We start from the raw sequence: 13,067 nt of genomic DNA on the forward strand, positions 1-13,067 counted from the left end.
CCCGATAAGAGTGGTTCTTTCTGGTGAAAGAGTGACTTGTGATTCGTGTCAAATCCCCTACGACCTCATTATGGTATTTAACGTACAATATCTCAATAGGTAGACCCAAAATAATCGGCTTTGTTATTTTGCATTAAACATGAAACTTTTAAAGATTTTAATACTCCAAATCGACAATTTCAGTCGATTGCTAGTCAGTTCTGATCTAGAAATAAATGAAGTTAAAGAAGTTTTATTTTAACTGTTACATATAATATCTTTATTAAATAGATTTTTCCTCAGTGTGAAATTGTAAAAGTAAAACGTAATAATAATGGTAAAAGTGAAAATGAAACTAGAAATGCTGATGATATAATAAGCTTCCCACTTCGTGTGATAACAATTGAAATTACCTTTTTTTTAACAAAATTTGCATCAAATAGGTCACAAATTAAAATTACAATTATAAAACGTGAAAGCTTTAAAATTACTTTCTCGGTCATTTTTTATTGTATACGGGAAATTATAAAAATGAATCAAACGAAATTTGTCAACCTTTAAAAGAATTTCTTGACTTTTTTTAATAAAATTAAAGTTTTTAAAATATTTATAAACAGACTTTGATGTGTTACTGTCCGGACTTCCGTAGCAGGAACGATAGGAAATTGATACGTCCTTCCTTGATTGCCGTAATATTATTTCCTGAATACGCCAAGCCGGTATCTTTTTCCGTGTTAACAAAGAACTGTGTTGACTCATAGGTTCTTTGATAGTATTATCGTCACTTTCCCGAGAAAACCCTACATAGCCGGTAGTATTTTCCTTGTTTGGAGAATATTCTGTTAATTTTTGTTGTACGGTATTTCAGATTATGCTTAATTTTGAGAAGCGCAAAGTTCAGGTTTATCGAGTAGTTCTGAGTAAATCTATATTATCAACGGAATATTAAAATCGGCGATATAAAAAAAATTAACGAAAAGTTTTTAAAACGTATCGTTATATTCTACGATTTCGTTTAGATCTGTGATCTTAGTTCCAGCCAGAAGGTTTACAGTCACGATCAAAACCGTATTCATTCTCCCTTTTTTCCCTTCAATTTATATTATTTTTCAATATCTCTTATTATTTCTCTTATTTATCGGCTTATAATATTATTTTCAGTTTAGTTGCATCGTAAATTTATACCGATTTTGTGTATCTTTGCTGATGAGTTTAAAACTGAATAGTCTGCTTCATAATAACTGTAAAAAACGCGTATAGTCTTGTTTTATTTCCGTTATAAAAATATATATTTCTGTTAATGAACAGAATATATATTTTGATTACCTATTTATTTATTTCGTTTCTGAAATTCTTATTCAAAAAACTGAAGGAAAGCACTCTTTTTGAATACTATTTTGGATGTTAACTGTACTCTCGTATGAAACACAAAACACGTTAAAAATATATTCTATTAATAATTAATAATTCTAAGCGAATTTGAGCAATTTTTGACCCACGATTCTCCAGTCGTTTGTAATTTCGTTTTCGTTTGTAATTTTCCAAATAATAACTCTTTTTGTGGGTGTTTTGAAAATTTGAAAGAAGTTCTATACTCGTTTTTTATAAGATTAATAACAAAATATGTAAGTAATTATTATGACAGGGATGAAGGGTTTTTTGTAAAAAAACTAACAGAAAAGAACTAGCGGAAAAAGAATGGATAATGTAACGAGTCCTAATTACATATACTGTAGGACTAAATTGGGACCGCTGCACGTAGCAATCTGCTGGATACAATTCTTTTTTACTGGAAGAATTACCGTACATCTCCCGCAATGACACAAAACAATCGTAATTTTATTTAAGAGTATCGATTCATTCACGAAGTACAAATTCACAACCGTCAAACTACAGTAGCATTTATTTAAAACGTGCGACGAATAATTGAAAAGGATGATCGATAAAGATTCTACATTATAAATTCACTTTATACCGAACACCATGACGTAGTTTAGTTTTCTTGCACATTTTTCTGGGGCGGCGATGCCGCCTCAGACCCCCGCAGCGAGGCCGGGTCTCTGTCTTTATATTACCCAATAAACCGATCACATAACGCTTACTCACAGTCATGACTTTCATAAGGAGACAATATACATGAATATCTTTGTACTACAATTACTACCATCGTTTATTAGTACCCCATACGTCTTTCGATGTCGTCCTTCTCTTTTAAGACTAAAAAAGAGAACTTTTCAAATAAATATACTCCAGTTTTTTTCAGAGCCCAATATGAAACTGATTAGATCCTCGGGTGTGAGATTTTGTATTCCCATCCAGAACCTAGATATTGTCCATTTGTGGCATTCAAAAATTGTATGCTCAGCTGTGTCGTCGCTTTCACAAAACCCACAACGTGGAGAGCTCCTTTTGCCAAAACGAAATAGATGTTGTTAAAAATTTCCATGTCCAGAAAGCATCTGAGATACATAGTAACTGACCTCGCCGTGTTTTCGATTGACCCATTGTCTAATGTCTGGTATCAGCTTTTTTGCCCACACAGACCCGTCGTGTTGACTCCATCTCCGTTGCCATGATTGCTTGACCACGTCAGAAGCATCACACCGTTCCATGCCCTGGAATCGAAGCCATCGCTCCAATACTTGGAGTTCTGTGGGCTTTGACGACGCCAGGACACATGCAGTTTCATAAGATATTGTACGGTAACCGGACGTCACCCCAACCAAAGCATGTCTATGTAGACTTCTCATTCGTCTGGCGTTTCTCTCCGTAAATACTGCTCTATACCAAACCGGCGCAGCATACAGTAAGGCCGAAGTGCAAGCGGAGACTAAAACCTTGCGTTTGGACGAACGTGGGGCTTCACGTCTATTCATTAACAATAAAATGGCCTTGAGTGTTTTTTCAGTAGTTTTGCATCTTTCAACGATGTGGGGACCAAAATTTAAGGACTTATCTATAATCAAGCCAAGATATTTAGTTTGTACTACCCTTCTTAATCTATGATCTCCAATTTTCAGTTCGAGGTCTCGTAGTTGTCTTCTGCCCGCGATCATTATATACTCACACTTAATCAAAGATAACGTCAGTCCCTGTTCTGTTAGCCATTCACTGACCATTTCAAGTGCTCTATTCCCAGAGGTCTCAAGTTCTGACTCAGTCTTGGCGCTAACCATAATCGCTAAGTCGTCTGCATATGCGACGACCTCGGCCCCGGCAGGTAATTGCAATCGTAGTACCCCGTCGAAAGCAATAAACCACAACAGTGGCCCCAGGACCGATCCTTGGGGAACTCCTCTATGAATTTGATAATCTAATGTTCCCTCCAGCGTATTTACCCTTGTCCATCTGTCGGAAAGGTACGTAGCAATCTGTCTCCGAAGACCTGAACTAATACTTCTTCTACTGAGCGCTGTCGTAATTACATCCCATCTGACAGAACCGAAGGCATTCTTAACGTCTAGAGTTATCAAGAGCGGGATCTGTCTGGTCCGCCATGTACCACTTCTGACTGTAATAGCCCATTTAATTATTTTGTTCATGGCATCCAGGGCGGATTTTCCTTTAATAAAACCATACTGATTCTTATGCAGCCTATCGCTGTTTTTAAATTTTTGTATTAACCTATTTGCGATGTCGTTCCGCCACTTTGCCCATTCCATTAATGAGGCAGAGCGGACGGTATCCGATCTCAGAAGAACCAGCAGTATTTTTTGGTAGAAAAACCGTACGCGAGGCTTTCCAGCACTAAGGAAAAGTCTTATTCTGTGCACCAAATTGGCCACATCGGTTATCTCCCAAGGGACTCTTTTAAAAAGTCCCTTGAGAATCGCGGCAGGAATGCCATCCGAACCTGGGCTCTTTTTTTCCTTAAGTCTTGACACAGCCATGGCGACTTCTTGCTGAGTGAAACGACCAGCTTCGCAATTCACCAATTCCAGAGGGTCCGATTCAGGTACCGGAAAGAGCCTGTTTAGCTGTTCCACAGCGGTCTCCGCCGTAAGGAGGGGCAATCCTAGCTTACCAGTAACTATCCGATATGCCTTCCCCCACGGGTCCGAATCAGGCTCCCCGCATATCACTTTCCAGCACTCTCTCTTGCTGGTCTTAATTAGGTGATTTAATGCCCGCCTAGCATCTGTGAAAATACTCATGGCATGGTTAAAAGTGACACCTCCAACTCTGCGTAGTCTGTACTTTTTTCTACGCCAATACTGTAAAGTCCGTCTCTGATCAGCGATGTCAGCAGTCCACCAGTATTCCGGCTGATGCCCCCTGTTGTTGTGGGGTATCCTCGCCATCTCCGCAGCTATAAGATCCTGCAATACGAACGGCGTGACCTTCCTACCATCCGACAACTTGCAGGCTACTCTATCCGCCACAATTTCCACTTGCCTTTTGGATAGTCTCGGCAGTGCCGCTATACTCCTGTTCACCGAACGGCCATCGTCAAAGGATAATAACGTAGCTGAATGTTCACTTCCAGTTTCAGATTTAAGGACACTCCAACAAAAAAGGGAAGAACTACATCTATCGTCTACCAGTGTAAGATCCAACACTGCACAAGATCCTCTCGCCTCATAAGTGAAGGTGCCGTCATTAAGGCAAATCAGCCCTGTAGCCATCATCATATCAATGAAAATCTGTCCCCTAGCGTTAGTATACGAACTACCATTTATGGTGGACTTGCAATTAAAATCGCCCATTAGTATTGGTCTTCCAGGTACCCGCTGAATAACTTGTTGTAAGTCACTAATGTATTGTTCAAAGTCGCGGGTAGTTATATTTGGACTGACTTAAACAGCAATAAGAACAAATTCCGGAAGAGCAACCGCTAGGATCCCCTTACTTCTATGTAGCAGGTGCTAGCCAAAACGGCCGGAGATATTATTAATGGCAATATCCCCAACCGCGTCAGCCCACCAGTCATTTCTTGCCGCCGTTCTCAGATTAGGCTCTGTGGTGACAATCAGATCGGCCTCGAGGTCTTTTCCAATCTCTCTCACCAAATCGTGTGATACTATGCTCCTATTGGCATTTGATAAAATTATTTTAACCATTATTTAGGTAGGCAACACTGCACTCCTCCGGTGCGATGATCTGTGCCGTTGCAGTCTAGGCATTTTGTAGCCTCTTTGCAGTCTCTTATCACATGGCCTTTCTGACCACAATTGTAACAAAGGGTTGACCTATCCGGACCCTTACATACCGTACTCGTACGATCAGAGGCCCAACATCTTTGACACCTCACATTATCAGTCCTAATATAAGCCCGGCAGTGGACCCAGCCGACCATAATTCTACTAGAAATTAATTTAGTTGCAGCCCTATGATTAGTTATTACTGTCGCATTTCGAGTATTTCCATATGCCTGCCGCAATGAGGTAATTCTGAAGGATTCAGTGACACCAATAACAGCCGTTATAACCTCGCTTAATTCTTGCGCTGTGGTGCCCTCTTCCATGTCTTTAACATGCACCACTGCACGTCGGTCGCCCCTAGTTCAAATATCAACTTGAAGGTCAGAAGCCCTGTCTCTCAATATTGCAGTAAAATGAGCCGCATCTTCAGCCCCTTTAATTCTGACTTCTAAGTCTTCATTTCTACCTTTACGAAGGGATAGGACTTCCCCTGCCTCGTCTTTAAATGTCTTGTCCTTTACGGTCCGGAGTAGATCTGCATACGTCTTGCCCTGTGACCTGACAACCACCACTTTGCTGCCCTCCACAGGAGGTGTTGATCGCCGAGCAGAAGCGGACCTAGAACGCGTCCTACTCTCTTCAGTCTTTTTCGGCGCTACCATCCATGCAGGCGTCTCATTAGCCCTGAACAAATAAATAATTATCTTCTTGACCACGACACCAAAAGGACCACCAGGCAGAACAAACGCCACATTAGGGGCCCTTAATAATATCTTTTTGACCGCGCTTAGTATACACCCAGCCGAAGCCCTGTCGCCCTCTGTCGAGTCGTAAAAAAACAGTATACTTATTGGTCTGAGTGTCGTATTCGTCATCCATAATGACAGAAGTGTCTACAGCTATCGTTCCAGGCTTCTTGCCCTCTGCCGTTGCCCTTCTGGACTTAATGATACCAATAAATTGACAGGTATCTGTAACGCCCTCTGCAGGCAAGGTAATTAATTTGGCTTTGGACATTGTCCAAGCAGACCATCTCTTAGCGGTCATATCCAGAAGTTCCTCATCAGTTAGTTCAAGACATAATATGTCTTCCTGATCTGCACCAGGGGGCATATCAGTCTGTGTATATTGCGAACTGGTTTCTGGAGTAGTCGTAGTCTCCTGCAGATGTTTTAAAGCGGTGTATATTTCTCTTAATTCTTTACTATGGTCATACATATAATTTAACATGTTTTTTTCCCAGATGTTGTTTGAAACGCATCATCGCTTGTCCTAGTCGAAGAGTAACCTCCTTTAAGCCACCAGTATAGACCTCTTCTTCAGAGGAGGATTGTCTAATTCTTTTTTTCCTTTGGGATCAGTCGGTTTCAGCGGCGGATGGTCTGAGGATCCCTGTCCACTTGCAGAACTTTGTTCTGCTCTATCCGCCATGGATGATTAATAAACTCAACAACTATGTAGCAGTTGTGTTCTCCAAGTAATTCCCTTTAATTTGATACCCCACACGTGGGGTAGTCAAAAATAAATGGGGATCAACGGTCCCCCAAAATCGAAAAAGAATTAGGGGGTCAATCAATCGGTAATGACCCAATTCGTATAGATCCTGAACGTTTTTGATCCAGGACCAACGGGGCGGTCAAAAATATGGGGGTCAAAACGGTCCCCCAAAATCAAAAAAAATTAATAAGGGGGGTCAATCGATAGGAAATGACCCAATTCGTATAGATCCAGAACGGTTTTGGTCTACGACCAACGGGTAACAAGATATGAACGTTTAAAGTTACCCGTATAAAAGTCTGTAAACACTGAAAATAGTTCAGTAAACTTACTTTTATTAGTGGAAAATTTTCCAAGTCCTTGTTTACATTAAATACAGTGACGTCACTCTACTGTATTAACTTGCACGAAATGTCCACTATAAAAAACAGAAATAACTCAGTTGTCCGTTGTCTAATTTTCACAAAATTTTAAACACTTATTTGTATATCCATCCTCGATGTGAATCGAAAATTTCCGTTAAAAAAAAACAAAAAATAAAAAAGTTTTTTTAAAAAATTTAAAAAACTTAGTAATCCGTTAAACACAAATTCTATTTTTTCTTTAGACTTGTCCAGTAATCCAATCACAATGTTAAACAGCACTTTCCTGATAGATAAAGCCGAAAAAACCCGATCAAAAAGCAAAAAACAGCGGAGCGAAAATAGCACGTCTTAACAGTCCGAGTTCTCCCACTCAACTTTCGTACCCAGAATTCTGCCGACCATTTTATCCACGGTGTTCCATTCCCTCCTACCTAGGAGCATGTACCTCACGATGTTATCTGAGGTGAGCCACGCCAGTCTCATCTGTACCCTGACGTGATACCACCGAGCACATCTCGATTCCCCCCCGAGGGGAGAAGATCCCGCCTCGTAGCGTGTTAGGTCGCTACACCACCCCCTCCGCTCCTAGCCAGCAATGACTTTAACGGAGGACATCTTCTTGCCCTCAAATTGATCACATTCCACAGTGTTCAGTCCGGCCTCGTGAGATGCCACCGATGCAGATGCCCCGAGGGACATCTACATCAGTAAATTCACCCCGATAGTAGATTTTAATTTTGCCTTCCGAAGAAGACATTTGACACCTAATGCTACCACGTAGCCCTAGGAACTAAACTAGAAACCTACTCGCGGAAGATCGAAGGCCCCGCGCCTAGTTCTACCAAATTAATGAGCCAATTACGTGAATGTCTCGAGAAACGAGGGTACCACCGAGCACATCTTGATTCCCCCCCGAGGGGAGAAGATCCCACCTCGTAGCGTGTCCGGTCGCTACACCACCCCATCCGTTCCTAGCCAGTAGTGGCTTTAACGGATACCACCGAGCACAGTTAAAAAAGTGTGCTCTGGTTTGTCTACTTGCGTACAATATGCACACGCCTGGGAGACTCTTCTTCCGAACCGATGTAGGTAAGCCATAAATCTTAACCCGTTTATTGTTACGCACTTCGTAGAAGAGGCAGCAATATTATTTATATTCGAAAATAGTTTTTTTTTTAAAACTTGAAAATTCATTTTAAAATGAAGTAATTTTTTTTAATCGCTGAATAGGTTAGCACTGCTAATTGCGTGAATAGAATTTCCATTATATCCATTATATTATATATCGATAGTATTTTTATCGCCTAGGAAGTAAAATTTGTGGGCGTTTTATTAGATGATAAATTTTATTGGGATGATCAGATCGGTTTTGTTTACGACAAAATCAAACCGTACTGCTTTGGTTTGAAGCGTTTTAATTGAACATATCATCATTAAATACTTACCTTGTCTACGTATATTCCCGTTTGAAGCATAATATCACCTCTTGGGTACGCCCATAAAGTCAAAACGAATCTTCAGGATATGAAAATGTGCTTTTAGATCGTTGTTTCGCGCCCATAAATAAAGTCTTGTCAGCTGATATTTAGCAAATTAAAAATGTTAACTTACGCGTGTGTTATATTTATGAATATGAAATCTTTGCCGTGTTTGTGAAACTGCTAGAGACCGTGGTCGTTTCCTTACTCCAGCAGCCTCTTTGGTAACATTTAACCCTTTCTCCGATCCTAACTCCATAACGAAGTGTCAACCGACAAAAATACCAGGAGGGAGGGAATCATCCTCCTTCATCCGAGTTAGACGACACGCCACTCGACTATATTTTGGGGGGCAGGTAAAATGTATTGAGCTGAAGATGGAATAAAAAGGTAGAGGATGTTGTCGTCGGCTGTAACCAGGAGGGTTTGAAAAAATAAGGAAGGGAAGTTGATACTTATATAAGGAAAGTATCCCCTAACAAGATAGGACTTAGATAATTTCAGAGTCCGAGTTACCGAAACACAAGAAATATGAAGTTTGTAATGTAAACAAACCTTGCAAAAGTGGTTTGGGAAATCAACAGCTGTTTATAAGCGCGGGAACAACTTGCCGCCAATTACAGTAGGCTAACTAGAAAGTTAGCCAACAATATTCCGACACTGACATCCGACACGAGAGTGACAATCAGACCGGGTTTTGGAGAAACCGGAGTTGAGGCCTTGTAGATCCAGTAATGCGACGGCCTAAGTCAGCAATCTGCCCCTTATATCGGTCCTGGGCAACTACCGGGTAACTGACCAGGCATTAAAATTCCCAGCCAATAATGCCGGCCGGTGAGCTTCGAGGTCTCTAGTAAGCGAGGTAAAGACTTCCTTGTATCGTTCCGCAGACATGTTAGGCGAAAGATAACAGTTGTAATAATAAATGTCTACAATCCTCGCCCTGACGAAACCACGTTCTCTCAGAACGACCCGCACAGGTAGGTGCGCAATCGGCCAAATAACCGCACCCCGATATGTACAGGGGTGCTCTTGAATCATACACAGAAGGAGCTGCCTCCGTATTATAGTTGCATATCGCACGGTTTCTCAAGAGGGAGTCAAAGTTTCAGTTGTAGGTGGGAATACACATTTAATAACATCTTGCGGAACCTGTTAGCAAGCCTGACACTGCCCAGGTGTCCGTAAATGAGGTTCCTCCACCTCTAAAAAAAAAAAGGTCAGTGCGTCATATCTGAGTGATCTAGTCATTCCTTTTCTGCCATGTTGAATATTTAATTTATGTTATAATTATATTAAAAAAATCGACAATTGGTTGAATATATTTGATAAATAGAATTATATTATGGTTAATAAATTTGAATTTGTATAAAACATCTGAATTTACTAATTAGTTTCATTTTCCTCATGTATACTCTGTGTCTAGATTGTGTTCTAAGATGTGGCCCTAAAATTCAAATTAAGTAACAGTTAAATTCATAACTTGAAAAATATCTGTTTTTATTGCTCTTAATTATTAAATGAAATTAATTTTTTTTATACATGTTATCATATAACTAAATGTATGATTTTGTGTTTCTTTTAGAATGTCTCGACATGATGTTCATGCTGGATGTAGTAGTTATGTATCTAGTACGGGTCTTCGGACTGTTGAAGATGTAAGTAAATTGAGCTACTGTAAATGTATGTACTGTAAATAAGCATGTATAAAGGAATGTAAAAAATGTTATCGAATTTTATCCCGACTAATATTATGGTATTTATATCCATTATTAAAATGGTCTAATCTGCACAGATTTTTGGATATCTAAAAAAAGTCCTGGGAGCAAAAAGTGCTAGACACTATTGAAAAAACAGGTTGCAGTCATCCCTGGGATGATGAAAACCCAAAACATTTTTGTCCACTGAGAGGCTTTGAATAGAAAAGTAGAAAAACATTTTCTTTTTGACTTTCCTTAAATTTTTCTGTAATGTTAGCAGAATCACACAGTAAGCCCTCTCACAGGGGATGAACACTAGGCTCAGAAAGACCCCTAAATTTTTTTTTACATTTACCAAAATTCAGTGATAAAATGATATCTGATCATAGCACCTTCCATATGGAACATAGTGATGAAATTGATTCGTGTCAGTTCATAAGCTGTAAAGTCACTCTTCAACACTTTTATTCATCAATCTATTAAACAAACTGGCCTGAATTCTTACCTGGGGAGCATATCCACAAAAAAAGCTGGTTTTCCACTAAAGAAGTGAACATTGTGAAAAATTTTAGGAATCCTTTGATTATGGCATCAGATAAAACAAACAGATGAAATTACAGAACTTCAATCAAAATTATTGGGGACTGTCAGTCCCTGAAAAGTTTTTTGTGAAATCATAATTGGAGATGAAAGGTGGAAATGAAAAACACAAAACTTTACTCTACTTGGAGGGAGCTTTTTTTAACACAGTCACTAAAGAAATTAGAAATTCAAGTGGATACTGTAAAGATACAAATTCTAACACTGAACACTGATAAGGTGGCTTTGTAATGGTAAGTACTGGAAACCGAAGGAGAAAATTCACAAATTAGGAAATGACCTCTTCAGAATACATAGTCCTTTCAGAAATATTCTTAGAGTTTAGAAAGTTAGGAAGCAACAACTACAAATTGCACATGTCTGAATATTCATTCTCAAAACCAATCACAAAATCCTGTAATTAGTAATTTACCATTAGTTGATTTTTCACTCTTTGGGAAATATGATAGTGCAGCATTGATACAATCTTTGGGTGAAAAGGAGAGATAAAATTACTTAAGTTTCAGAACATTCAATGATTCAGCCCCTCATAATTCGTTTACTAAAACAGAAGAAAGTCTTGTAGCAAAGAATTAATGAAAACCATTCTTTTTCTGGGTAGATTAAAAGAAAAAATCTCATGGTTGAGATCCAGTCCCACTTACAGCAAAAATAATTACAAAAGGATTTTATATGCTGATACATAATAACGTAAAAGAAGGCCTGCATTGAAATAAATATGAAGAATTCTTTTGTTTCGTACGATAAAATTTTCTAATTCAAGGCATATGTATTTTCTACCATGGCATAAAAATCAATATAAGTAAGTATTATTTTGAATTTTTTTTTGAGGTAGAGAGAGAATATCTAAGTAATGCTTATGAACCTAAAAAATATGATAAAATGAATATAATAAAATTTTAATATACTGTGCATGAGTTTCACTTGATATCCATGTAATTTTAATTTCTGTCTGTTTCCCTAGTCTAATTGATCATTTTTAATTCTTGCATTCAGTTCATATTTCTTTTACTTAACAACCATCCTAGCATTCATTATATTTTGGTATCGAAAAATATCTGTTGTAAATTTCTTAGAACATCAGAATAGATTTAAAATTTAAGATCAACCTTAACGTGGTACATTTCAATCATAATCTGATAACTTACTAGTGTTAGGTTATGATTAACAATTAGAGAGCAGCTTGCTCAAACCAAAATAGTTTTTTTACGTGAAATAATTAGTACAGATTTTGAGTTTTCCTAGTATGAATGGTGATGAATACTCATTTTAAGTATTAAATATTTAATTATGCATGTATTTGATTTTTATTTTATTCATGATGTTTTTTTTTTATTTTTCAGCACTGGAAAAAAATTTTTGATAAGGTGAGTGCAGGTATGAACAATTCCATTTATGTATAATTTTTTAAATTATAACTGAAATTTTGTACCATTTCTAGTTGACAATTCAAAAGGCTATGGATTACTGTATGACAGCATCTTCATTAACACCACATCTGAAAGTGGCAGAAAAAGTGACACCACATCTGAAAGTGAAAGTTGCAAAGAAAACATAGCTATAAATTAAGATTAAATAAGTTTTAAATAAGAAGCAGTCTGTGTAAAATGTTTTGAAGTATTAATACATATGTTAATTAAAAGTTTGATAATCTTATATTTTTAAGTATGTTCTTGTTTGATATATATTTTTTGCAGACCTAATACATTTAGTTACTTGTATGAGTATATATACAGAATTATTGAACCGAATTTTGATTTCTGCTTTATCAGTGCTTTCAGTTATTTTAGGAATCACATAATCCAGTGATTTTACATGTTTTTGGTTTTATATATATATATATCACTCTATATTCATCTTCAGAGAACAATACTTAGAGATAGCAAAATACTTAGAGGCTTTTATTATGTTTATACTTTTATTTGTTTGTATAGATATACTTTTTTGTCAAACTTTATATTTACCACTGAATCAAATAAAATAATTTATAAACAATTATAATATTATAACTACCAGATACAGTCAAAATAAAAAGGTACGAAACTTACCAAACTGTAGCACTTTCTGAGTGTCACTCCATCTTCAGCAGTCAAAAATATAAATTGCACATTTATTAAAATGAAAATTAAATTTCATAGATATGTATATGCTATGTCAATAAATTAAAAATACAATTATTTTATCTTAACTAATGTGCAATTTATATTTTTGAATGGTGAAGATAGTGACATTCCAAAAGCGCTACAATCAGGTAAGTGATTTTATCTTTTTATTCTGATTGTATCTGGTGGTTATAATATTACAATT

At 37.6% G+C, this 13,067-nt stretch overlaps 1 protein-coding gene across 5 annotated transcripts in view; it reads left to right on the forward strand.

The window, feature by feature from the left end:
• Positions 1–13,067, forward strand: part of LOC142323494 (rhomboid-related protein 3-like) — a 68,960-nt gene that overhangs the window by 16,704 nt on the left and 39,189 nt on the right. For 4 of the 5 annotated variants that reach the window (XM_075363229.1, XM_075363226.1, XM_075363228.1 and 1 more), the window contains exons 2-3: positions 10,046–10,118; positions 12,104–12,127. In XM_075363229.1, coding sequence (XP_075219344.1) covers positions 10,047–10,118; positions 12,104–12,127 — 96 coding nt within the window. In that variant the 5' untranslated portion in view covers position 10,046. The remainder of the gene's footprint in view (positions 1–10,045; positions 10,119–12,103; positions 12,128–13,067) is intronic. The other variant, XM_075363227.1, reaches the window with a different exon arrangement.

The sequence above is a fragment of the Lycorma delicatula genome, chromosome 4 (assembly GCF_047948215.1).
Source record: "Lycorma delicatula isolate Av1 chromosome 4, ASM4794821v1, whole genome shotgun sequence".
Taxonomy (NCBI): Eukaryota; Metazoa; Arthropoda; class Insecta; order Hemiptera; family Fulgoridae; genus Lycorma; species Lycorma delicatula.